Source organism: Ciconia boyciana, chromosome 4 (genome assembly GCF_034638445.1).
Source record: "Ciconia boyciana chromosome 4, ASM3463844v1, whole genome shotgun sequence".
In the NCBI taxonomy this organism is placed as follows: domain Eukaryota; kingdom Metazoa; phylum Chordata; class Aves; order Ciconiiformes; family Ciconiidae; genus Ciconia; species Ciconia boyciana.
Window position 1 is genome coordinate 68,961,513 of NC_132937.1, and position 26,332 is coordinate 68,987,844.

Consider the following 26,332-nt stretch of genomic DNA (forward strand, 5'->3'; position numbering starts at 1 on the left):
TTCCCTCAGCCACTCCTCAGACTTGTGCTCCAGGCCCTTCACCAGCTTTGTTGCCCTTCTCTGCACACGCTCCAGCACCTCAATGTCTCTCTTGCAGTGGGGGGCCCAAAACTGAACACAGTATTTGAGGTGCAGCCTCACCAGTGCTGAGTACAGGGGCACAATCACTTCCTAGTCCTGCTAGCCACGCTATTTTTGATACAAGCCAGGATGCCATTGGTTTTCTTGGCCACCTGGGCACACTGCTGGCTCATACTCAGCTGGCTGTCAACCAACACCCCCAGGTCCTTTTCCACCAGGTGGCTTTCCAGCCCCTCTTCCCCAAGCCTGTAGCGTTGCATGGGGTTGCTGTGGCCCAAGTGCAGGACCTTGCACAATTGCACTGTTCCATTTACATGGACATTTCGCCAGCTTCAAAGCCTATCAGTTCCAAGTATTCAACACTCATTCAACTTTTAGCTTAGTTCTAGGAAGAAACAAATTCCAAAACCTTTACTTGGTAACATCTTAAACAGAGATACTTTATTCAAACATTATTCAAACATCTTTTTCAGACATTAGATTAATGCAGAAAGGACAGAAACTTTCCACATTGACACAATTACAATTGTTTTCCATACAAATGTAGACTAGACCCCTAAGAGACTTGGGTTTGTTCCTACAAATTGTAAACAAGCAAGACTATCCATATTAAAACAGTTTTCTATTTGTTAAAAAAATCATGTAAGCAAGCTGGTTACACTATCTTAACACCACAACTAACACATTTAACAAGAATCCCCTTCTGAATAAGAAATCTAAATGAAGGAAAAGAATACCAATAAGGAGTTTTACTGCATCCTTCATCCTCTGAGTGTTTACATGATCAGCTGGGCTACGTTTTTTTGTGTGTGATTTTTTGGTTTTCATTTGTTGGTTTTTGAAGACTTTTTTTTTTAACAAAGCTGTTCTTTTCTATTAAAAACGTTTTATAGCTTTGATTGTGCCATAGGAAAAAAAAAACACACCTCTCCAGTATAAAAGAGTTCATAGTATCAAAAACGCCTTCCCCTTCCCCAACAGCACCTAAATATAAAGAGGTCAACAGCAACTGCGTAGTCTAAAGTCGTGTAATCCAAGAAAATTGATCCCCAAAACACTGTGGAATATTTCTATTCCAGCAAGGTTTCCATAAAAAAAGACTGGCATATAAATCTGGGGGACAGGGACATCATTTTTGAAATAGTATATCATTCAGAGTAAACAATTCACATCCTGCGAGAAAGTTAGATACTTCTTTTACAAAACTTCCTTTTCAGCGGCAAAGGAAGTTAAGGCCATCAGACTCGCAGTTTAAGAATTCACATACAGAAAATACAAAAATACGTTGTGCTTCTGAGAAAGGTCTGCTCTGTAGGCAAGGATTACCATGATTTGAGGAACCTGGCTGACTGGAAGTTTACATGAACACACAGTTTCTGTTAGATGTCCTTCGGCCTGCCTGTTATGGATAGAAAGAGTCATCTTTGAAAAAAATTCAGCAGTAAAAGATTTAGCACTCAAAATATACTGTACATTTTTAATATATGAAATTATTAGCCTGCTATGGTCTAAGCAAGAGTCAGCATGCAAAGCTGTACAACCTGTTATACCCCTGTTAAGTAAAAGAATCCTAGATATCCTTTCTTATGAGAGGACAGGTACCAGAAAAACACAGCTTAAATAATTAACATATTTGAATCTCCAGTCAAAAAGCATCACTGAGTTTAGACAGGTGGTGAATACTGCAGGGAGCATATACAAGTACCTTGAGAGTTTTTGTCTAAGGAAATCTAATCTCTATAACATTTTTGTAAGTATAGCTACTAAGACACACACTTTAGCCGAACTACACAATCCCAGAAACAACAAGAGCAGCTGGATGCACTTCAGTACTTTTTGCATAACTGCAATAAAAACCTCACTCTATATTAAATGCCACACAGTTATGATTCGGTTATAGGCCAAAAACCATGGTTGCCAAAAATCACGATTTCCAACACAGCCAGCTCTCTCTGTTTTTTGGCTGTTTACACGTGCACACTTAATTACTGTTCTATATTATCTTTGCTAATTGACTTTAAGCTATATACTAACTGAAACATAGCGAAGTCTTAGGCAAAGTAGCAAACTTGAATGTTGCAGTACAGGAGCTTATGTTTGTTACATTTTCCCCCCACTTTTTTTTTGTAGAAGAATTGGTCAAAACAGTAAGGTTTTGATAAAACTCAGAATGTGAACAATCAACTATGTTATATCTCAGTATGTTCCCTTATATTTCAAAACATTTTATACTGTCACTGCCTTCAGAGCTGCATTTCTTCAGCATGCAAGAGATTTTCTCTGATAGTGTCTCCAAATCTCTCACTTTCTCTATCAGAGAAAGTGTGAGATTTAAGTTCTCAAAATTTTAGGTAAATACAGGTGTACCTGCTTAAGCCAAACTTTACCATGAACAACTGGCCTGGGGGAAACCTTATCAGGAACAGAGTTTAAGAAAAAAAAATCCCCAAATCTTTAAGCTTTAAAACCTTCTTTTAAGAAAAATCTACTACTCTCCATCAAGGGAATATGCAAAGTAATATTTTTTTACAGTGGTTTTAATAACACAGCTTCATGCTTTCATTCAATTACTGATAAAGCAAAAATAAGAGAACACCCACACCCAAACAGGTACGATGTTTTTCCAAAAATCCATGACTTAGATATCTGGTTTTTTCAACCTAAATAAACCTTGGTAACCTAAAACAAGATACCTGCTGGTGGTGAAGGTCTTCTTCCTCCACAGCTTCAGCTGGTTCTTCCTCAACTTCCTCCTCTTCCCCTTCATGTATAGTTGTTCTAAAGACAGTGCTTCTCTGAGCAACCTCCTGCAACAGAGTTTTATTTTTAAGATTTGACTCCTCTGAAGATCTGGCACTAGTCTATTTAGATTTTGAGAAATGGAAGTTCCAGCTGTTGGGAAAGCTACTTGTACTGATTTTGTCTATATACTTTTCATGTATTGCTATATGCATAAACAGTATTCATAACTTAAATAGATAGTTTTAAATCTCTCAATGATTAAAAAGAGTCTTTCTAACAAGACTCTCATCAAGTTCTACCAAAATTTGCTTTTTTTATATATTTAAATATTTTCTTTCAATTACAAGGTGTTGTAGCGACTGTCCTATCCAAAGTTTTAACTGCCACCTTACCAGAATTAATGCCTCATTGCTTAAAGTGAGTTTCACTGTAACATTCCTCACCCCCCATAAACACACAGTTTTAAGAAAACTAATTTAAGAGACAAATCAGTGAAGAGGTTACCAAAACCTTTTCTTTTCAAAGCATATTCTAAAGACGTTGCCCAATTTCTGGCATGAGTGCAGTGTCTGAACAAGTAATTTTTCTACTACTGCTACTCAATATAGGGCAAAAATGTCACAGGCTTCAATAGATGGCATTTCTAAATTGCAGTTAAGACAGACAGGGGTACAGTATGCTTGGTTGGAAAGCAAAAAGAAAACTTTACTAAATACTCACATGCATTCATGTGTAAAGTCCTAACAATGGTTCTACCTCCATCTTTATGGGGGATGGCACCACAGAAAGACAAGTTTAAACACATCTGAGGTTACTTTACCTCTCCCTGAAAATTTTTCAGTACAACTTTCACATCTTCACCAGTGCCCCAAGAATTCTGGTTCTTCCAGATGAGGTCAGTGGGAGGGCTAGCAGTTACTCCAGCATCTGCAGCCCAGATCTGTTAAAAGTAGTAACACATGAGCATTATTTGCTACTCTTATGCATTTCCATGTTATTTATTGAGTTAATGTATTCCATTTAAGTGACACTGGTGACTCCTCCAGTTAAGAAAATACAAATCGCTACCTACTTCCAGAATTTCTTACAATAAAACACCCCTATGTTTTTTAACGCAGAGACTTTTGAATATGTAAATTCACCTGTTTATGGTCAAAATTATTGCTCCATATAGAAAGTAAGTTTCTGAAAAATATGGCTCTGTCCAATCTCTTCCCAGCAATTGATAGAACTAATGCCCAATACAAATATAGGTTATTATTTTCTGAACACGTACATAGAAAGGACAAAACTAAAAACCTTGTATCTTACAGACATATGCAAGTTGGCCTAAAGCCCATTTCAACTGAACAGCTGAAGCTTGACAACTTACTGTAACAGTTTGGCCTGCCTTTAGTATGTATCTTGAGGTATATCTGTAACTAGCAGAAGTGTTTCCTATTTTTCGGATCATCTCCCAACCTCCCATAGGTTGATCCTAATAAAAAGGAGAAAAAAATTTCCATCGGCAGTCATTTTCAGTTACACATGTAGGGTATTTTACATAAGGCCATGAGGCACATAAAACTTTCAGTAAAAACATTTATTATCACTTGATCTTCAGCATACAGTTCGAATCATTTTAGTTAAATTTGTCTTACTTCTTATTTCAAGTTAAAGCTTAATACATCCTGCTTTTCAGTTCTGATGTATTAACTGATGTTTGTAACTTGCACCAGTTTTGTTATAGCTTGGTCCAGAAAAATACATAAATAAATATTAAAATCCCCTTACAAGTATATAATACATTTTTTTGAAGTACAGAATGACAAGCAGGCTTCTTAAAAACCAAAATATTCCTGTCAGTCATCTTAAAATGTGTTTCTACATATGCACACCTCCCACTACATATTCCTTTGCAAGACCTACATTATCTTTTCCTTTCAATTACCTTTTGCCTATCAACTACTTGAAAAGCATTAGCAAATCTAGTAGAACATATACAAGTCATCATTACAGAATGACTGTTTCAAAACAAGAGTAGATCTTTTTTAAATTCTCCCACCAACAGACAGTTTCCAAGTATTAAACAGTTACCACTGGAGTCTGAAAACAGACAGGATCATCTAACATAAAGATCATCTAAACCAATCTTATTTATCTTAATGGATGCTGACATTCAGTTGGTCATTGCAACAAAACATACCATACTTAAAGAGGAACTTATATATTTTCTATCTATATATGTATAAAAGCTGTCCAATACTTGTGAAAATTCTCAAGTACAGCTTATTACACTGCACTACAGACAGTTGCTCAAATCTAGATCCCTGGCAAAGTGCTATAACCATGAACCCTCCATGGCTACTGGTAACAGAACTGACAGTCCTTCCATGGAACAATGAATGTGTAGTTAAATTAAATAAAAGGGCAGGAAACCCACATGGTACACAAAGTGGTGGAGAAAAAAATCCCATAAGCTTGAAAAACTCAAAAAGGAAAAAAATGGCAGGTCCTGACTCACTAGAAGTAGTCTTTGATTTGTCTGAATTTAGTCATCTAAATGCTTAGCTGTCTCGACCAAGACAGTTGCCAAGGTTTCTTCCATTCAGTAAATGAAGTCAGCACTCTCAGCCAACACCCCAGGCAGGTAATTAAGGTACATATGTAACACCATCTGGAGGAGTCTGTCCATCTCTTCATTGATTAGAGAGGACTGAGACACTTGGAACCAGACCAATCTTTGTCATCTTAAACATCAAGATGAGCTGCCTTTTAGTGAAGGTAAAGGATCTGATGACATTAGACAAAGCCTACATGCCACTGAAAACAAAGAATGCAGCTAACACTTCTACGCACAGCTGAGGCACAGACAGCACAGGAGAAGGCAAAAATTACTTAGACCTTTTCTGAAATCAAGGCTGCAAGAAATTAGGTCTTGTAATTCTGGTGTCCTAATGAGACAATGCTCAATTCTCTCTTCCCCCAGACAAAGGCTTTAAGAAATTATAGTCCCCAGTCTCCAACCCGTCCTGTGATGAGTTTCAGAACTGTATATAGTATGGGACTTTTTTTTCTTAAGCAGAAATTATAAGTATTGGGGGGGCGGGGGGGAGGAACAGAGGGGACTGGGGGGGGAAATGTACCAAATATAACAGCATCATTCTGAGGGCAAGACAAGGAAAAGTTTTGATTATTACTTAAATGAAGTAACCTTTGATAAATAGATATGTGTGTTCCCCCCAGTACAAACTCCAACCTATTCATAGAATGAAATAGAATATTTATATTCTAAGAATTGAAAGGAGTAGCCATCAGAAGTGGCTTTGGCATGGGAACTGAGGACTCCTAAAAACTGCAGATGCTTCTCTAAATCATAGTTTTCCTTCTTCCTCAGCTGCTATATGCAAGTACAAGGGACATAGGCACTTAATTACATTTAGAATGATTTTGCATCAGTACGTATTTCTTTTGGGGCTTTCTAAGGCAGAGAAAGTTCTTAAAAGGCTTCTAAAGTAGAAAATAGTGCAAGCAGACATTAGGCTATCAATGACTATTATCTGTAAAGCTTTACAGGCAGATCACTTGCAAGGTAGATCTCTGAAGAGCAATAACACTTTGTTGGGTGGGCAACATAGCAATAAAACAATTGCTATGAAAAGCATTAAAAATCATTAGGAAGAAATCATAATCAATCCAGAATACTGTATGAAAGTTTAGTTTGTGACACACTAGTTTTAGTGATCTCTTATACAGCGTGCTTTAGCTCCAGGGTCAACATGAAGCCTGAGGGCGGAAAGGGTGCTGAGGATGCCTTTTACATCTAATCAGCCCATCGTAAAGTCGTGATATGTGTGCATTTTCAAACCTGTCCAGAGGTGTTCTTCAAGCGGATGAATTTTCCATCAACGTCTATCTCCTCAATAGAGACATTTCCAGTGGCAGAAGCTGAGTGGGAAATTCTAACACTACTGCTGGCTTCAGATTCCTCCACATCAATCCTCCTCCTCTTCCTTCGGGTTGTATGCATACTACGGCTTGATGAAGCCTGTGAAAATGTCACTCGGGAAGATGGGATTGGAGAAAGTTTCAACCTATATTGAAGAAAGGAAGAAATATGCATACATCGCACCTTGGTTTTATTTTTTCCCCCTCTCCTCTTCTTCCCATAGAATTATACAGCAAAAAGGTAGAGGAGTATAGTAAACAAAGCATGTTACATGAAAAAGTGAAGCCTTGGGTACTTTTTGAAGAATTGAATAAGATGTTGTCAAACAGCTGGTTAATGCTTTTGGAGCATAGAATACTGATGGACTACTACATTAAAATCATAAAGGCATCTCTATGCATTTGTTAAAGACTACTTGTTCCATCTACCCAGGAACGGAAAAAAACTTAGGGGAACTTAAGCCATTGTAGAAAATTTATGTAAAAATCCAATGGCACGAGCTTTTGCGGTTTCATCCCCACACTTGAGAGGAATCAGCCTGGACCAGTAGGATGTCATTCAGAAAACAGTGAAGTATCAAACTACTTTAAATTACAGCTGTAACTTATCAGATGAAAGTTCTCAGTATTGCTGAACTCTGGGGTCAGATGGGGAAAATACAGCTAGCTAATAAGCTGGGCAATCATAACAGCTATTACTTTATTAAAATTATTCTATACTTAAAGAAATTTGGCTAACAATTAAATAACACTGTACCTAACTCTGAAAAAGAACAGTAACCATGGCACCAAATAGACCTACAAATGTCAATTCATTACATCCTCAGTGCTGAATCTTAATAGGAGAATGGTATTTGTTCCCTTGAGAGCTATTGGTCTGATACTCAAGCAGCTTGGTCTCACGGAGACTTAGAAGTGTGTCAGATAGGAGTGGGCAAAAACAAACAGTGCCCTGGAAACTGGAGTAAAGCACTTAGTGAATGCATTCCCAGTAAGAACTGCCTTTTAACCTGAGACAGGTAAAGGAAACACACAGATACCAGCATTTGTTGCTACATTCTTCCATACCTCTCCTCTTCACCCTCCAGCAATTGCCGGTATGCATTGATTTCCATATCAAGTGCCAGTTTAACATCCAGAAGTTGTTCGTAGTCATTCAGCTGCTCCTGCACATGACTTCTTATCTCTGCCATTTCCTTCTCTTTCTCAGACAGTATTTTGCGATAGTCTTCTCGTTCCTTGGCAAAGTTTTCCTCAAGCTCTTGCACTCTGTCTTGCCATGCTCTACACTAGAAAGCATTGAAAACAGTGGTGCAAAGGACAGCTCACCCAAACCTCCATACACTCTGCTATTCAAGTGACACGGAATTCAAAACATTAGGTTAAGCATCCTCCCCCCTTTCTGAATCCAGACTCGCTCATATTCAACTTCCTGTTCTCCACCTCATCTCCTACAAACATAACACCTTAAGTTCCAATGAAACCTACAACATACTTTGAAAGACAACTACTTACTCCATTTTTCTGAGATCTGAAGATATGTTACTACACCTGAATTTATTAAGTTAAGAAAAATTGAGCTCAAGAGTCAAACCATTTAAGATGTGCTGGACAGGACAAAGAATCAAAGTGCAGCTCAGTGTACTTCAGATCCTGCAGTAAGTAATTGCTCTTTAACTTTCAGGTGTCTACTTCCTGCTTCAGTTTACTGCTGCCAATTTGGAATTCTGGGAGTAAGTCACTCTAAAGGAATAGGGGTTGTTGTCAGTGAAAGCCTGTCTGCCTGTTATCAAAGCCTTCAAGGCTTGCTGAAAGTCCAGCGGTAACTGTTCCATGAAGAAAGCTAATTTGTCACATACTTTAAAAATTACATTAAGCCACCAGAACTTAATATTGTACATACAGAATGGAATGCTTATCAAAGAAAGGCCAAGTGACAACAGCTTTGAGGCTTACTTTCCCTGAGCGTGCTTTCTTCTGTTTGATAGTCTCTTGAGACTTTTTTTTTTTTTAATTAAAGGACAGACACAGGAACCAATGCCCCTCAACCACTTCGTCTGGTTAAGTCACCAGGTTTGCTATGCAGGCACTCTACTTAGGAAGTCATCATAGTCCAGAGACAATGAAAACAGACAGTCTAAAAGGCTGATGCAGAGGACCAGTGTAATTGGTTGTCAGTGTTAAAGAGTCAGATAAGGAATTTAATAAAAGGAGTTGAGTGTCACATGGAAGATCCCAGTGGAAACTACTACAGAAACTACTACAGAGCTTAGTATTGGTAACTCAAATTAGACCAGCATCAGTGATAAGAGTTGTCTTCTTCCAAGAGAACAAAGCTAAAGTTAGTGCTAGCAAATGGAAAACAAAACTCTACTGGTTGACATCACTAGCACTACCAAAAAAACTCCACAGCAGCAAATGGGTTTTTTGGTGGACAATTACAGTCAAACTGGCAGAAGTTGATTTTGGTAGCCCTGAAGTTAACAACCAACACCTCTGCAAATTCAGAAGCAAATTTTCTGAACCTAGCTGTCCCTCCCAAGTAAGCAACAGAACACAGGTAATTAACTAAAGTAAGAAGGAAAAAACCCCTCAGAAACAACTGTTGACTGAACCACCAAAAGAAAGATGATGGTAATTTAAAGGCAGAAATAAGATCTAAGTAGACAAAAAAACTCTCAATCCAATTCTTGTGTAACCTCATGCTCATTCATTACATCACTTGATCTTTTCCAGAGACTCCTATGTAACAGGAAAACTGGGAAGACTCATAATAGTATCTGCAAGGTATTTGGAAAATTATGAAATAGCATCCCTTGCATTTATAGTCTTCACTTGAAATACACAGAATTTTGAAGTCCTACAAGAGTCTACTGTACAGGAGGAACACAATTCAAAGTGTATTGCAGAAAGTATCAAAGCCAAATATTACTAATATTTTCTAATATTACTAATTTTAATTACTAATTAATATTTTCAAATATTACTAATATTTTTTTAAAAAATGTTTTGTTGCATTTTCAACTGATTAGTAAAATACAAAAGCCCATTTCAGAACCAACTCCTAACATTTTTCATTTTCACTCTAGATTTTCCACTCTAGATTTTCCACTGCAGGGCACATGACATTACTACCATCAAATAAGCTAGTACTGAACATATGGCTTGTCATAGGTTGTGTCATACTTCTATGGGTGTGATCTATGTGCTCTGTGATCTGACTAAGTATAATTAGTTTCTGCTCAAGACCCTGCTCTACAAATGCTCAAGTACAGTTATTTGATGTATTTTCTCAGTCTCTTATTTCATCCTATCCTGGTAAGACCTTTTTTTTTTAAAAGAGCATTCTAGATGCAAACTGGATCTAGGATGAAAAGAGACAAACAGACAGAGATTGCATATTCCAGCTCTGGCTTTGAATGATGCTTTGTGGAATCCTATTCTAGGCTGTCCAATTACTACAGAACAGAACTAAATTGCCTAGAATGTCAAGAACTTTTAATACAGAGCTCTTGTCTAAAATTGTCCCATCTATCCGCAAAAGTTTCTGCAAAAGCCAGTTAACAGTACCACCTTTTAAATACTCACTCTGTAGCAGGATACTGCACAAAAAATTCAACATTGTTGAAAGGACACGTTAAGAAATTTGAAAAAGTACAGAACAGTAGAACAGAAGAACAAATTCAAGTCATGATGCTGAACATCTTTCCCTTAACTTGAAAGTCCTTTAATATAAAAATCAACAACTGTAATTAGCAAGACTGAAGAGTCACAGCTTGTTACCTCTTTCTGAAGACTGGCGACATGGGAAGACAGATTACCAATTCGTATGTGGCTTTCATGCAGTTCTTCTCTTATTGAGTTGGCTGCAGTACTGCTCTTCTGAGAGGACAGTCTAGCATTCTCAAGCTGCAGTAGATCAATTTAAGACATCAGTTTCAAGGTAACTTTTATTAAAAGAAAAATGAGTCACTAAAAACCACACAACACTAAGCTACGAAGTTCCTCTCTAGCTCTAACACAATGAAACATCTCTTTCTTTAGGGGTTAAATATGGTGGCTCAATTGCTATGCTGGATTGCCCTACCTGAAATCACAATCCTCTGAATATTTTTTCTAGGATTAAAAACTTAAGTTTCCCTTGTAGACATTTACTGAAGTTGGACTTCTAAATTCAGTTTTCATGCTGGCCAATGTTTAGCTTTATATATTTAATTACTGTAGCACTGTTTTTGAGTATGCTTAAATAGAAGCTAAACTGATATTACCAATTCTCAGAAAACAAGCAAACTTACATGAATTTTCAGCCAACATAAGCAAACTGTAATGTGCCTTCAGATTAGACTACCAGTGCCATAAGTCACTACTGTTTCATTCTATCACAACTTCAGGCTCAAATAATTATCTTTTTAAACTCGCTACATCACTCCGGCTGAACACTACCACATCCACTTGAGCAGCACCACAGACTTATTGAACTTGTAGTTGCAGATGAAATGGAATCTAATAAAAACTTTATTTTAAAAGAGTCCAAAAATACAGAAACAGTATACATGAAGAGAGGGAACAAGAAAGCCTCAGTTATGAAAAGATTTTTAGACTAAAAAATATTTTTAAAATATTTTTGGCTAGATCTTATTTTAAATAAGTTTTTCCAAGTCAGATTGAAGCCCTGAAGATAAGCAACTGCAAACTGTTGAGACTAAAAAGACTGAAAACTATGCTAATAAATTCAGTTTGTATCAACTTTTCTGCTGTAACATCCCACCTTGTTTTCAGAAATATTAACTGCAACAAGTATAGCCACAGAAACCAGGTTCAGTTGAGACATCAGAATCCCTCCTCAGCGAAATGCTGAATCATAGCAGAGGAAGGAAATTATGAAGTATAACTGATTTCAGCTTGAGTATGCTTCCTCTCTAGAAGGAAGAAAAGCAGAAATCATGGGGTGTGGTAAGACTTCCACGTTTCATACAGGACCAGAGGACTCAGGATGCTGTCTTCTCAGCAAGCCCTATTATGAAATAATTTTTATACAAAATATAGGACACCTTATTGATCACCAAGACTATGTTACAGCTGCTACATAATAACACATAAACTTTCCTTGAATTCATAGTAATCCCAGTACTAATCACTTTTTCCCTGCAGTTCACCTTCACACAGTGCTTCCTACTCTTATATTATTGTACTTCTTGAGGATTAAACCTGCTCCCAAAATGAGACCTCAAAATGCAGATTCACATTCAAAAGCATGGTAATTTTAAAGCAAGCTCCATAATAAAATCCTCTGAAACACAAGTAATTAGGGTATCTTTCCATTAAATAAAACAAAAATAAAGCACATCAGACAACTGTATGAAAAGATGTTCTCACTTTGGCATGATAAGTCTGGTTAAGCTCTTGTTTGTACAGCTTCACTTGTGCATCATGCTGCTCTCTTATTTCATGAAGGGCTTGGGCCAGTTTATGTTCATATTCAATTTGACGCCCAGAATCAACCTCAACTAAGCGAGTTTCATGTTTCCGTTTTGTTTCCTTGATTTCCTAAGAAAACCAGAAAAATAAAATAACATTCAGTAAATATGAGACAAAACAAGTTTAGAAGACTATCTGCTGAGCAGATAGCGATGCAGATTTTAGCTAGCCTTGTGGATCAGCATTAGATTAGTTTGTTTGGCATTGAAACTTTCAGTAGAATCACAAGTAGAAACACAGGGTCATTTCCCCAGTCTGATCATGGTACCTTATTTTGCAATAGCCAGTCATTGAAATAAGAGCTAGGATACCATCAGCATGTAAAGTCACATTTACTTCTGAGAGCTGTCTGCATTTTCAACAAATACACCTCAGTATGATTAGATTTTAGAAATACATCCCCCCTTTCTTTAGGCATCTTCTATGCTTGCACAAAATGAAAGTACTGTGAAATTAAACAGTCACTTTCAATAACCTAACAAGTATTTTCCCCACTTATTTGTATGCTTGCCTGTGGTCTCTGGAAAAAAGGATTCCAACAACATGAACAAAGCTGAAAATACAATTCACAAGGAAATGTGCACACAGAACAAAAGACAGTATGGTTAGGTACATTTGTTACTGCTCTAAGGTTCCTCCTGCAAAGCCTCAAGTACTACAAGTGAAAGGAAGGATGGCAAGAAAAAGCTCTAAAAGACAAATATTTATCAATCTCTGTTTCCATTATTCAAAAGCATCCTATTAGGAAGTTCTGAAATTAAAAACCAGTACAGGTCCATAGCATCTGTTTAAGTGTCCTTCTCCACTTTATTTCTCATAAAGGGATTATGTGAGAAATTATTAACCTACTTTCTCATTACTATGAGAAGACACATACATTGCAATAACACAGCCAGAATTTAACACGAAACAACATGATACATGAAGCTATTTTATCACAAGAGCTCTGAGTTAACATCATTTTTTCAATAAAAAAGTTGGAAATCTTCCAGCTAGAATAGCGGTAAACCCTGCTGAGTGGGAGTTTAGACCAGACGACTTCCTGAGGTACCTCCCAACCTAAATTATTTTAGTATTCTAGAATGACTCCCCAGTTGTCTTCTTCCCTTTAAAAATGTGAATTCTTGAGACTAAAGCATTTACCTCCTCGTACATATTTTTACGAAACTCCAAGTCCTCGGTGAGACTCTGGCATCGGTTTTCAAGATCCACTTTCTGTAAAGTTTCCTGAGCAAGCCGCTCCTTAGCAGCACTTAAAGATTCTTCAAGCTTTAAGAAAAGAAATAAAAGAATCAACACAACAATGATTATATAGCAGAACTCACATAACACAATGACCTCAGCTACCTAGAAGTACAGCTAACTACACTTTATGGTTGAACTTGACGATCAAATCCAATCAAAAAGACACCACTAATGTATTTCCCCCCTGGCTTTTGCAATTGCTTGCACAAGTGAGTTCTAGGTATGTCACATTGGTAACTAGCATTAAAAATTATCAGTTTTCCCTACAAAACTTCAGTTTTCCTACATGGCAAACACCAGTTTCCTGGTCTCCTCAACTAATCCTCTTGAGGTAGTGTTGCTTAAGGTCACAAATCATGTGTTTCAAAGGGTTAACAAAACTAGCATAAAATTTTTTCTTCATCTTTGTTCTATTAGATGCCCAGAAGATGGAGAACCACAGGCAGCACAAAAAGGACGTCAGAGAGAATCAAACTGTTATCGTTATCTGTATTTGTGAAGTCAGTCTCTCCCCTGAAACAGTCCCACAATTCGTCAAGTTTATTTTGACAATTGACCTGCTTTCTTCAACATAAGTACCATCCCTTGCAATTTCAGTGTCTGCAGTTTTAATAAACTGAATGGTACTGGACACAGATGCCTACTCAATACTGCTCCCTGTGTTGACTGTGAACCACAGTTTTTTCTAGTTGTGACTAGATGACAGGTTTGCATCCATTTTTTGGCTACAAAGTTGCATTTTACCAGAATGCCAGCTCTTACTATGGATGTATTATCTATAAAAACCACCTAATTTGCTGACAGAAGCTTGATGGTTAAATATTTCTTCTTCTCACCTTTACGATTTCATCTTTCAAATCTGTTATTTCTCTCACTAGAATTTTCTTATCTCCAAGGGCTGTAGCCAGCGCAGCTTCTTTAGAATTGAGGGCTGCATCTAACTCCTTAATTTTGACTTGGGCTCCATTAAGATCAGATTCCTTTTTTGCATAGCTGGAATAAATCAGAGAAAGTGGTAAGAAAGTCTAGAAATGCCCCCAAAGTAGACTGCTGACTAATAAAACAAGGTGTAATCTGAATTTTAAACTTGAGACACCCAACAAAAACATTTTGTCTTGGCTTAATTTACTCTAATTTAAATCAACTCCTTAGTTCTGGCTTTCTCATCTGATATAAAAATAGCTTAATATTTTACTTGTGTAGAAATCTAAATATAAGGGAAACTTAAGAGTGTCAAAAGAGTCTGAGAGGCATACATGGAAAGGGGAAACTATGTGTTTATCAAAGGCACCTTTTGTTTTCTCTTTAGTTAGCCACTGTGAAAATGTACTACCTTCACCAGAATCTTAATAGAAAGAAATAAGTTCTCCCATCAGAAGGCTCTTTCCATAGGGTGGAAAGAAGTTCATTGCCTTTTATCCATGCAGGAACTTGTGCAGATCCACTAGCTGGACTGCAAATAGCCCATTTCCAATTAACAGACCAACTTCTCAATGAAAATTGATGTTTACTACCTATAAGCCAGTCCTCCGTAAGCAGAAACTGTAGTATAGTGAACTGCTTTGCAGCACCCTTCTAATAACACTTAATGGCAAAGTTCCACAGATCAGAGGAAATACCCAAATCCTGTCTGTCAGACAATGGTCTGTGCCATCACTGAAACTGCCCTGGTGCAGAGGTACAAATATCTTTTTCTTTACGAAAGCAAAGACACAAGCTTTCCAAATTACCACTCAAATTAGTTTTCATGTCTACACAAGCAGTCAAACAGTTTCTAGGGGTTTATTCCCTAAAACAGCATATGCAAACAAAGAAGTTAAATTAGAAAAGTAAAGTAATGCCACATAAACACAAACCCACACTCTTCAGCCTAAATTGATTATTCACAAATAATGCTATAACAGGTTACTATGAAAAACAGGGGAAAGGAAAACCATACTCAGGAATCAAAGTGACTGTTGGTCTTTAGATGGCACAAGCAGCTGTGTTTAAATGCATAACACAAGTTCTTCCACCTTGAAGTTGATTATTCTTATCTCTGGGATATCCATGTTTCCCTAGTAAAGGCAGTAGCATGTAGAAGTTCTAGATATTTATAATCAAACTATGAACATTTTACAGGAATGGACAGATTCAGGCTCAATAAGACAACAGCTAGCACATTCTTCTTCAGTTTTCACACTTCTCTTTGCAGAAGTGAAAAAAAAAATTGGAATTCACAACACTAAACTGAGGAGACTGAAAATTGGATAAAGATTCTTAAGAGCAAGATTTGAAAGTGTTAAAGCATTAATACATTCACTACTTTTTTAACCACTGTACTGCTTATAAGAAACAATAGCAATGCTTCTCAGCAAAATGAGACTAATGCAAATTCAACACAATTTTAAAAGGAGAGACTCTCAAATTTAAAAGATGCTTTTCCAAGATTACATGCAAGCATATACAATTAGCATTGTGCTCAAGAGAGGTGTGTGCAGAAAGGCTTGCAAAAAACCATCTGTAGAAATAAAGTTAACATTTGGCTGTTGTAGCACTAAAGCCAGAAGATGGCAGGCTTTACGTAACAGACTTAGCACTAGCTAATCCAGCTCCTGTTGAGTAACACCACGCTCACTGAAGTGGTAGACTGCAAGAGCCTGTGACACATGCGGACTCTTCTGTACTCAACTTTTTTTCATTTCTGCTGCTCAATGCTATCCAGTCCCTCCATGGCATTTTACACACCACTTCCTAGACCCAACAGTTTAGAGCAGTTGGGTCCACAGCTCAGACAAAAGCACAGAAATTAGGTTTCGGCCATGTGGGCTCCTACCTCCAGCTCTCTGCATTATTCACTGGAGGCCTCTGCCTTGTCCCTCCCCTCCCACCCAGGCCTGTAGGAACTTCAGCATGCAAGAAAGCTGTACAGCAGAGGAGGAAAAAGAAGAAAGGAAAGGTGTCTTACTATGGTAAATCTGTAATAAGAATCTCTCCATGACCTATTGGGAAGTATGAGGGCCCACATAAGGCCTTTGCTGTTTGATCACTGCTGGGGAAAGCTTTATTCAAAACATTGAGAAACTGTTTCACACAGGCTCTCACAAGACTTCATGCTGAAACCAAGCCTATCAAGTTGGATCCTGAAACTAGGAAGTCCCACATACACAGGGCCATAGTGTGCCACCCCCCACTCTGCCCTCAATTATCCCAGACTCCAAAACAGGAAGACTCCCCACATACCTTTAAAGTTACTTTGTTTTAAAAATTTTTTAATGCAAACACCTCTACCAATTACAAACTGGTAGGCAGCTGAAAAGAGAGCTCTTGTAATTGGGGAGGCAGAGAAAAAGATGTATAACATGGACTAGCAACAACAATATGATTAAAACCCAATACACTACCTGTACCACTAAATTAGGCATTACCAGTTAACCAGCCCAAAGTACCTTCCTTGCTTGTTTGCAGCAAGATTGGCTGTGAAGCCGTCCTCTAATTTAATGCAACTGAAGTCACAGAAGGGGGAAAAAAAGAATCAAAATTAAGCACTATTAGTTGTTAGTGTTATGAGTTGTCTAACCAGCAGAAAGCTCATCCAAACAATTCTCAGACAGAAAACAGAAACTGGAGCCCAATACTTCAAATGCTGAAAGCCAGATGTAATCTCAGCAACTCAGCAGTGTCATCCCAGCCCTAAAGGAATACGGGAAAGAAGTGAAACAAGATCAGAAAAGCCTCTGTGAATTATGAAAACAAACACCAAATGTACACAACATATACTTCACCCTTACACCTAGTAATTTTTACCAGGAAGAACTTCAGCCTCTTGACAATAGCTAGCATTTTCCTCCTCAGAAAGCCAAAGCTACATCTCAAAACAACAAATAAAACTCAAACACCCTCCTGTTGTAGTGTTCAGAAATTAGCCAGAACTGTACTCCTTCAAGTAGTTTGGCTCATAAAAGAAAAATAAAAGCAAAGAAATAATTGCTGACTTGCATCTTCAAAGCAGCAGCTCGTTTTTATCTCTTTTGACTTCGAAGTACATGGAGCATCTTATCCATGGAATTGTAATTTATTTTAAAATAGTGTAGAACTAGGACCTGCCCAAAAAAGAGCTAGTTCCCATTCATTTTTGCTGTACTTCAGGGAAAACTTGCACATCAGAAATTTAACCCACAACATTTAACTCATAGACACTAGAGTGTAAAGAACTCAGTCTCACTCCTACCTAGCATTACCAGCACAGCTCTCATTAATGGAGTTGCAGCCACGTATACTTTCCAAATGGCTCAACACACACCACAACAAAATCATGCAATCTGCTTTCCCCAATACACTCCCAACCACTCAAGCAAGCTTACAGCAGTAAGTATGCCACAGTGTCATTCTCAGGAGTACCAGTAACCCTGTTAACTGCAGTACATCTGCCCAGCTCACCATTAAACAAGCTAATTTCTCATATCAGTTGCAGTCTAGCTGAGGCACAGATTTCTAAGCAGGTTAATTTGCTCACCATTCCCAAAACTTAATAACCTGTAAAGCAGAGTAAATCAACTCACAAACAACTATAAGGTACTGTGGTTGAGTTATGTCTGGTTACCTGCACTAGCTCATTTAAAGCTAATTCAAAGCTCTCAAATACAGATACCAAGCAGCAATCATTGCTTTGGTGAGATTACCTGGACCACTTGGTTTGCAGTTCAGCAAAATGGCCATGTCACTGAACAGCTCACTGAAAGAGGCAGGCTCCCTTTTCATGCTCTTGCACAATCACCCTTCTTCCCTCAACCCTGAGGTTCACAAAATAACCTAGAATTTCCTGTAATCTTCTTAAGTTTCTTGTTAAGTTAGTAGAAAAGCCATGCAGCAAAAAAAGATAAAAATAATTATCTACCAATTTAATAAGTTGAATTGGCCTTCTGGAGCCAGACAAACCATGCACCTAATGCAAGGTAAACAGGAAGACTGCTCCTTTCAGTCAGTAGCTAGGTCTCACGTGTAACTTAAGAGTTCCTTTGAAACTGACCAAGTGTAGGATTCCACCACCCTACAGGAGATTTTTCTCACCTCCCACACCCACTCACTCATTTCTGCCAGTACTTACAGGGTCAGATCACAAAGCTAAGCATTACCAACATTAACCAAACCCTCCTCAAAAAACATTGGTTTTCAGCCAATTCATTACATAGATAACAAGTGTTGTAATAAATGATAATGCAGCCTATATTTACATCCCTATAAAATTAGTTGGTACTGCATATTGAGCTGGTTTTCCACTCCAGTTGTGGAGAAATATGAAAATCAAAGAAACAAACTATAGTCATTAATGCTTTAGGTTTTGTTTAGCTAGCAGTCAGTTTTTCATGTTTTTTCCCCCTCAGGTAGACAAAACAGTAAGGCTATGTTTTGCAAGGAAGTGATTTACAGTAACATAAGAAACGTCTGTCTTAAAAGCATTCAAGTTTCTGTATATAGATCAACATGACAATAAGAATAATTGGACAAGCTTACCTTTCCTGTAAATGAATGTATGTAATTTGGTTTCAACTTGTTTCATGTCACCCATTTTATTTAATTGAACACAGTTGCTGAGTGTTTGAAATCAACACTAAACATACATCATCTCTAGCCACTTACTGCTCAACAGTAACCCTTCTTGAAGAGCTCAGTCAACCATGTGAATCCCACTACACTGACCAGCAACCTAGGCAGAATCTAGGCAGATATGCAGTGCATACATATCAAGTCACTGCCCATTACCATGTTAAATGTGGACATGTAATGATGAGACCACCTTTAACCCTACAGCAAATCATTCCTTGCATTGTTATGTCCTATACGGCACGGAAGACACTCCTAGATAACTTAAATTATATTCTTACATTTCAATTGCTTAAATTATTGTGCAATAAGTTAATCACTCCCCTCCTTCCTTCTCTGGGTGGTCTCTCTACAGTACCCAGCAGAACAGTGATAAATTTCAGATTAAAGCTCAGTAGTTCCCCAGCCACCAATCTTCACCTCACTTCCCGAGATCACCTACAATACTGAAAATATGCTTTGAAAAGTTTCAAGTCAGCTTCCTCAAAACACTTCCTCTAGCTCATTACAGCATACCACATATGCACCACAGGAAACCCTGGAACAGCTGTTACAACTTTGCTTGCATTACCACAACATGGTTCTTCTGAGTAGTTGCTCAGGGTACAGAGCTGCAGAGTGTCACACACTTGCACAGCAATTCAAGCCATAGGCTGATACCAAGCTATTACTGATATTTATTTTACTGCCTAATCCCACCACAGAAATTCATTTCAGAATATAGATGAGAAGGAAGACTAATTGAAGATACAAAGCAACAGAGCCAGAGAAATAATCTCTTAAATACTAAAAATGCATAAAACTAGTTCCTTGCCACAATTACACTTACTATAGATACTTGCACTCTATAAAACACTTGATGATAATCAATGACCATTATATCCTTTACCAATATCTTCAATAAATCACATAATTTCCTTCAAAGTTACTTTTATCACATTGTCTCCTCTTACAGGAGAGCAGATGTACTTCTGCACTGGAAAACTGCCACAGTGAAATCTCAGCCTGCCAAAGACAAATGTAAACAAAGAGTTTCCTAAATGAACTAGTATTAACACCAGCTCATGCTTCCTAAACAGTGCAATTACCTCACATGACAGATCAGGATACAGACAAGTCCAGCTAGGGATTTTCACCTGCTGTACACTTAAATAAGTCCCCATAATGAACATTCACCTCACCAATGGAAATCTATCCTGAAACTTGACCCATAAGCAGACTGAGTAACACAATAGTAACAGTAAGCCTGACTTACTGAACAGCCCTTGTTCAACATTACTAGGTAACACAGCTGTGCCAAACTTCACAATGTAAACCGTTGTTACATTAATTGCTCAAGTTACATATCAGGATTTTTCCTCCACCATTTTGGCTCTACAGCTCTCCCTGGTTTGCATCTATTGCAAGTGATGAAAGCATGACACACTTCCACCCAAAAGCAGAAACTTAATCCAGTCTGTAGGATGCCAGAGTAATGGAGCTATTCAGAGCTCTACTCTTGTATCTGCCACTTAAATGATGACATTATGAAATGCCTAAGAATCATGTCTTTCACTACTTTGGCTGCATTGCCTATTTAGCTCTTTTCTCAAGGAACATGAAATCTGCAGTAATCTGAAGTCCCAGCCAAGGCCACACTGCTCTGTTGTAGGAAGGGTATTCTACCTAAAATTAACAGCTACAAGTTTGGTGCTAATTGCATCATCACACACTTTGAGACTTTAGCTGAGGATCCAGCTATTTGCAGGCATCTACCTGGTTTCACCTTCATTATTCATGAGCAAGTCCAGCAGTTGGAAATCCATTTGCACAGACATTTTTTCTACGTAACATTAAAGCTTATATGCCCAGAATGTCTTTAGTCCTCCATTCACAGGCAGATCTTCATTGAAGCCGTAATTCCTCACCTCACCACCATCAATTTGAATCTAATGATTACCTGATACCCCTATTTGAAGGGACTGTCCCCACAGTAGCCTAGCTACCAGCCACAGTGATAGCCACAGTTAAAGCTACCAGCCACTGCTTTAAACAGTGATGAAGGCACACTGTATTCTTTTGAATCCCAGCCATTCTCCTGCACCACTCTCTCAGGCCAACAGTGCCTGTACTACAGCATGGTGAACACGATCACAGCCAGTTTTCCAGCCAGATCAGTTTCCAGATTCTCAGTTCAGTTCACTGTGCAGTCACACACAGAAAATGGGTGGTTATTGGAAACAAGAGGAAGGATTCTGAAGTTCCCAAGACCAGTTTCAATTAGCAGCATGAGCTTAGGTTGTTGAACTACTGCTTATGTCTTCTACTGCCTTTGAATGCAGAAATATGGCAATCACAACTGAGCATACTATTTAAAGGAAGGAATGAAGTAGAGGGATGTCTCTACAATAGCCATCACCAATGGGAAAGCATACAGTGAAGTCTTCCCTAATCAGGAAAGAGAAAATGAACTGAAAATGTTGTTAAACCAGTAAGTTCTCCCAATTCTTTCACAAATTAGGGAAGAGACAAGACCTCCGTCTTCTCCACCTCCTAAGAGCTATCCAAGAGTTCTAAACGCCTAAACTCAAAAGTACGTGGATTTTTTTTCTACAATACAGTCTTGAGAGAAGAGATTTATTTTGGCATATCTCCATTCTCCCTGTCACAAGCCTCCTTTTACTTTTGCAATCATGCATATAATTTCCCCGTCCCTTCCTCAGAACAGAAATAGGGATGCTGTTTTTTTTTCACCTCACTTTTTTTCCCCTAGTTCTAAGATTTGAAATATCAAAAGAAGCCTTCATATTTATTTAGCTACAGCAGTACCCACTGCATGGCATGCACTCTAGAAGTACAGTATGCAAAAGTCCACTACATATAGCAGTATCAACTATAGAAACAAATGCAGTTTTTCCTGAGGGATTGAAAATGTGAACAGAATAAGCTTCTGGCACTTAAATTCAGGAAATCACACCGTATATATAAGACAGAAGTCAGAAAATCAGAGAATCCAACAAATAGGTGACTGGGCCTTAAAATTAATTTTGATAAAGAAAGAATAAGAAAAGTCCTACAGCACTTTGAAAGTAACTAGAAACTTGAGTTTGATGCACTAATTAGGCAGGGCACTTAAAGATGATGACTGAATAAAAATAAACGGATAAAGCTTCATTTTGTACTAACTAGACAAAGCAGAGTTGCACATGTGTCTAGGGAAACAAGAATAACACCTACAAAAATATTCAAATAGCACAGGAAGGCTAGCTAGACCATGAATCATTTTGCCCAACTTCAACCAACTAAGTAGTGAATCATCTATGCTCCCTCCACAGACCCAGGACATCTTGAGAGCAATTTCTCCTGCCATTTATTTCCATTGACTCTAAAGGGAAGCAAATACCTAGCCACCACTAATCTGACTCTTAGGATGTCACTACCAGTATACCTAAGCCAAGCGGTCAGTTTGCAGCTTACCAAACAACAGTCCCAACTGGACCCACTTCTCTCCCTTGCTCTCAGTCACCTCCTATATACAAGTCCTGGTACTTCTCTGTTGACAGATAACTAGACCAGCAGAAAAAGTGAACATCTTTCTGCCATTTTAATAATTTAAGTTAGCTAGCTGAGCAACCAGGACAACAGCCAGAACCATAGGTAGGACAGTGATGGGAACGTATGGCACTGTTTGCTCCTGCAGCAGCACACTGCTAGATCAGCTCAGCTGCGCGTCCACCAGCAACCTTTCACAACCAAGGGCAGATGAGGCGAATCTCACTCCAACAACCAGGATGAGTATTTTGCAAAGAAGGGCAAGATAAAGTTTACTCTGCAAGAATCTAACAATAGCACCAAACTTGCCAGAAAACTCCCCTTTTTTTTCAGATGGCTCTGTTAGCCAGACCCAAACTACTACAGTTACTCTACCCATATTTAAATTAAAGCCAGCGCATACACCAGCTTTCAGCACTTCAGCTTTCTGAAAGGGCAAGGAAAATTCTGTTAAGAGAACACACATTCTCATCGCATCTTGCAAACTGAGATTTTTTATGACTACCAGTACTCCTGTGCACACTTGTGCAAAGTGTTTTAAGAGTATTTTTGTGACGTTTTAATATGACTTAACAGCTTTAAGAAAGAAGCCATCAGGGAGTGCTCCAAATCAGGTGAAAAAAAAACCCTTTGTTCTTTTTTAAGACTTTGTAAACAGAATTACAGATAAGCTTTGATATTCCTAAGATATCAATCTTAAAAATACTCAAAGACAACTTAAGAAACTGCATGCCATAGTAAGGTCTGCCACCAAACAAAAATAAATAGCCACATACAAGTTTATGTAGAATCTAGTAGCCTTAAACAGTGTTAAGTGTTTGTTTTACTAAACTATTCAGGAGTTCTTGTCCTGAACTATAATCTGTATTCTGTGGTGTACAAAGATGATCTGAGATGGGTATTGACAATCAAGCAGTAAGACTTCATTCTTCGTAAGAGGTCATAGTTGCAGCACAAGAGCAATTCCCTGCCCCCCCGAAATCATCAGGTTTTTGCTAAGTATCACATCACAGGAAAATGTAAACAAGACTACGAAGAACTTCCATGTTCACATTATTAAGCACCCCGATTACAGCCATAGAAAGGAAATCTACTATAGACTGCATCTTGAGCCCAACCCTCCACATACACTCTTCTGAGAAGCTGACAGCAGAGTGTATCTTCCTCCATAATGTCACTAAGAAGTGGAAATTCCTGGTTTGACTTTCAAGTCATTTTGGTGCCTATCTGCAGCTACACCATAATTTCCCTGTCACTGTCAATAATCTCTTTGATGCAAGACCTTCATGGACTACCAAGAATTAACCACAAGAACAACTAGACTCACTAATTAGAAGCTCATGGTTTGTTTTTGTTTTTTAAATAACATGTTAGCAGCCCAAAAGATATTGGAGCTGTCTGCAGACACATGAAGTCATCAATATGCTGGTTCACACAAGAAATAACTTTTTAATTATGAAAAATCAGGGCTGAGAGTGTATTTAACTGAGAAGCAAAATTAACAGGTTATACAATGGTAAAGCAAGATTGACAACTCCGCTCTTTTTTTTTCCCCAACATCAATCCATTGACAAACTTTGTGATCCCAAGATTAAAGTTAGAACAGTAAGTGGGCCAAACAGAAGAGTCTCTTTTGCTAATGGAAAAAACTACAATGGTCACAGAAATCAAATTTAAGGGAAACACAACCAGAAGCAAATAAACAAACAACTGAATCAAGTCAAATGTGTAAGAAGCAAAATCTAGTGGCACAAATCAGTCTGCTGCAAGCGTGCAGATCTTGGCACTGTGCCATAAAGCTTGCAATCGTGAGAATACGTGGTCACAAATCTACCTTTTGTAGCATCTGAATATCCAGCAAATGAACAGAAATTATAGTTATTTTTTGTTTTAAGAAAACCCTACTTACTATCTACTCGTGTACTTTTGTATTATGAAGTTAACATCTTTCGGAAAGGGCATTTAGAAAGCCTAGACCCCCAACAGTCACTATACAAACTGTCATCACTCTGCACTTTTCACCCTGAAGCAGCTCCAGCCTTACGGACAGTCATCTGTCTGTACGGGGGGTGGTGGTGACGGGTCATCCTGACTCAAACCCCGGAGCCCTCCAATCTCAGCTATGTGAGGGTGAACCCGGGCGAAGTTTCGAGGGTGCCGCCAACACCGCTTCAACCGGAGGGCTTCCTCTCCAGAGCGATGGGCACACGACGGCGGCTCTCCGGCAGCCGGGCGCCAGCCACCACCTTCCCCACGGGCGCAGCCGGGGGGGCGGCAGGAGCGGCGGCGCAGGGCGGCGCTCCGGGGGCCGGGCCACCGCCTCCCGCCGGGGCGGAGCGGGGCAGCGCTACCTCTCGCTCATTCATTCAAAGCCGAGGCGGCCGCCGCCAGGCTCTCCCCGCCCTCCCGGCGGGCGGGAACGGCCGCCACGGCGGGCACCGCTCAGCCCGGCCGCCGGCCCCGGCCCAGCCGTGCCTCCCCCCCGTCCCCCCGTGTCCCCGGGGGCTCACCTGCTGAGCAGCTGCTCGTGGTCGGCACGGATTTTGCCCAGCTCGATCTGCAGCTTGGCCCGCTCCCGCGCCATGTCGTCCAGCGCCTGGCGGGCGTCGGCCAGCTCGGTCTCGTAGACCGCCTTCAGGTTGCTGACCTCGCGGCCGCGCACCTCCTCCCGCTGGGTGACCTGCCGCTGCAGGGCGCTGTTCTCCGTCTCCAGGCTCCGCACCTTGTCGATGTAGACGGCCAGGCGGTCGTTCAGCTGCCGCAGTTCCTCCTTCTCCTGCAGCCGGGACATGCGCGCGGGGCTCAGCGCCGAGGGGCCCGCGGAGCTCCGGCTTCGTGGGCTCAGCAGGGTGACGGCTGACGGGACGGCCGCCATGGCGGAGCGGCGAGAGGGACGAGCACGGCCCGCGGGGGAAGCGGAGCGGGATGAAAGGAGGGAGACCGGGCGGGAAGCGCCGCGGCAGTAAGGGCAGAACCAAGCCGAGAACTGCGGTCGCGGCGGGGGCGGGGGCCGAGCCCCAGGCGGACAGCAACCTGCCCACTACCGCCTCCGATGCAACACTGACACCGCACCGGCGGGCTCCGCGCCGCGATCCAATATGGCCGGCGCCCGCCCAGCCACGCCCCCGCCCCTCCGCTGCGGCCGCCCACGTGACCGGCCGCCGGCCAATCGCGATCCGAGGCGGGCCGGGCGCCGCGCTCCGCCGCCGGCTGGAGACTAAATTCAAAACCCGGCACCGCCCGCAACTGTCAGCCGGCGCGAGGGAGGGAGGTCGCGCCCCGCCCCGCCCCGCCGCGCCGCGCGGCTGAGGCGGCCCGGGCGCAGCGGCCCCGTCCTTTGTTGCCGCCGCCGGCTCCGGACAAAGGGAGCCGGACCCCGGCTTGGGGTGGGCGCCCTGGGCCCCCCGCTCCGCGCCCGGTGGGTCCCCGCAGGGTGGGGGTGTGCCAGCCATCGCGCTGTCCCCTCGGCGTCCCTCCGCCGCCCCTCCAGTGCGAGACGGGTTCCCCAAGGCCGCCGGCCTGTGCCCCTTCCCCCCCGGGGCCTGCGCCCCTCGCCTCGCCCAGCTCCTCGCCGGCCTGCCAGCGACTGCTCGGCCCGAGGGAAATGCTCTGATTTGCCAATGCAGCTTTTGCCTCTGAGAAAAGAAGTGATTTTGCTGCACCAGACATTTTCTGTCCCAAATTTACTCCTCCCTCGTCTGTAGGCTGCACACTGTAATTTGAAAACGATGCTTGACTCCTGATC

The 26,332-nt window shown here is 40.3% G+C and overlaps 1 protein-coding gene across 1 annotated transcript; it reads right to left on the reverse strand.

Moving 5' to 3' along the window:
* Nucleotides 1-500: 500 nt before the first annotated feature.
* On the reverse strand, nucleotides 501-25,667 carry LMNB1 (lamin B1). The gene is made up of 11 exons (XM_072859788.1): nucleotides 25,098-25,667; nucleotides 14,310-14,466; nucleotides 13,372-13,497; nucleotides 12,127-12,297; nucleotides 10,534-10,659; nucleotides 7,819-8,039; nucleotides 6,671-6,896; nucleotides 4,196-4,300; nucleotides 3,644-3,763; nucleotides 2,775-2,888; nucleotides 501-1,480 (listed from the first exon to the last, which is right to left on the reverse strand). Exons 1-11 carry the CDS (start codon nucleotides 25,460-25,462, stop codon nucleotides 1,439-1,441), a joined length of 1,773 nt encoding a protein of 590 aa, XP_072715889.1. The 5' UTR covers nucleotides 25,463-25,667; the 3' UTR covers nucleotides 501-1,438.
* Nucleotides 25,668-26,332: the final 665 nt, after the last annotated feature.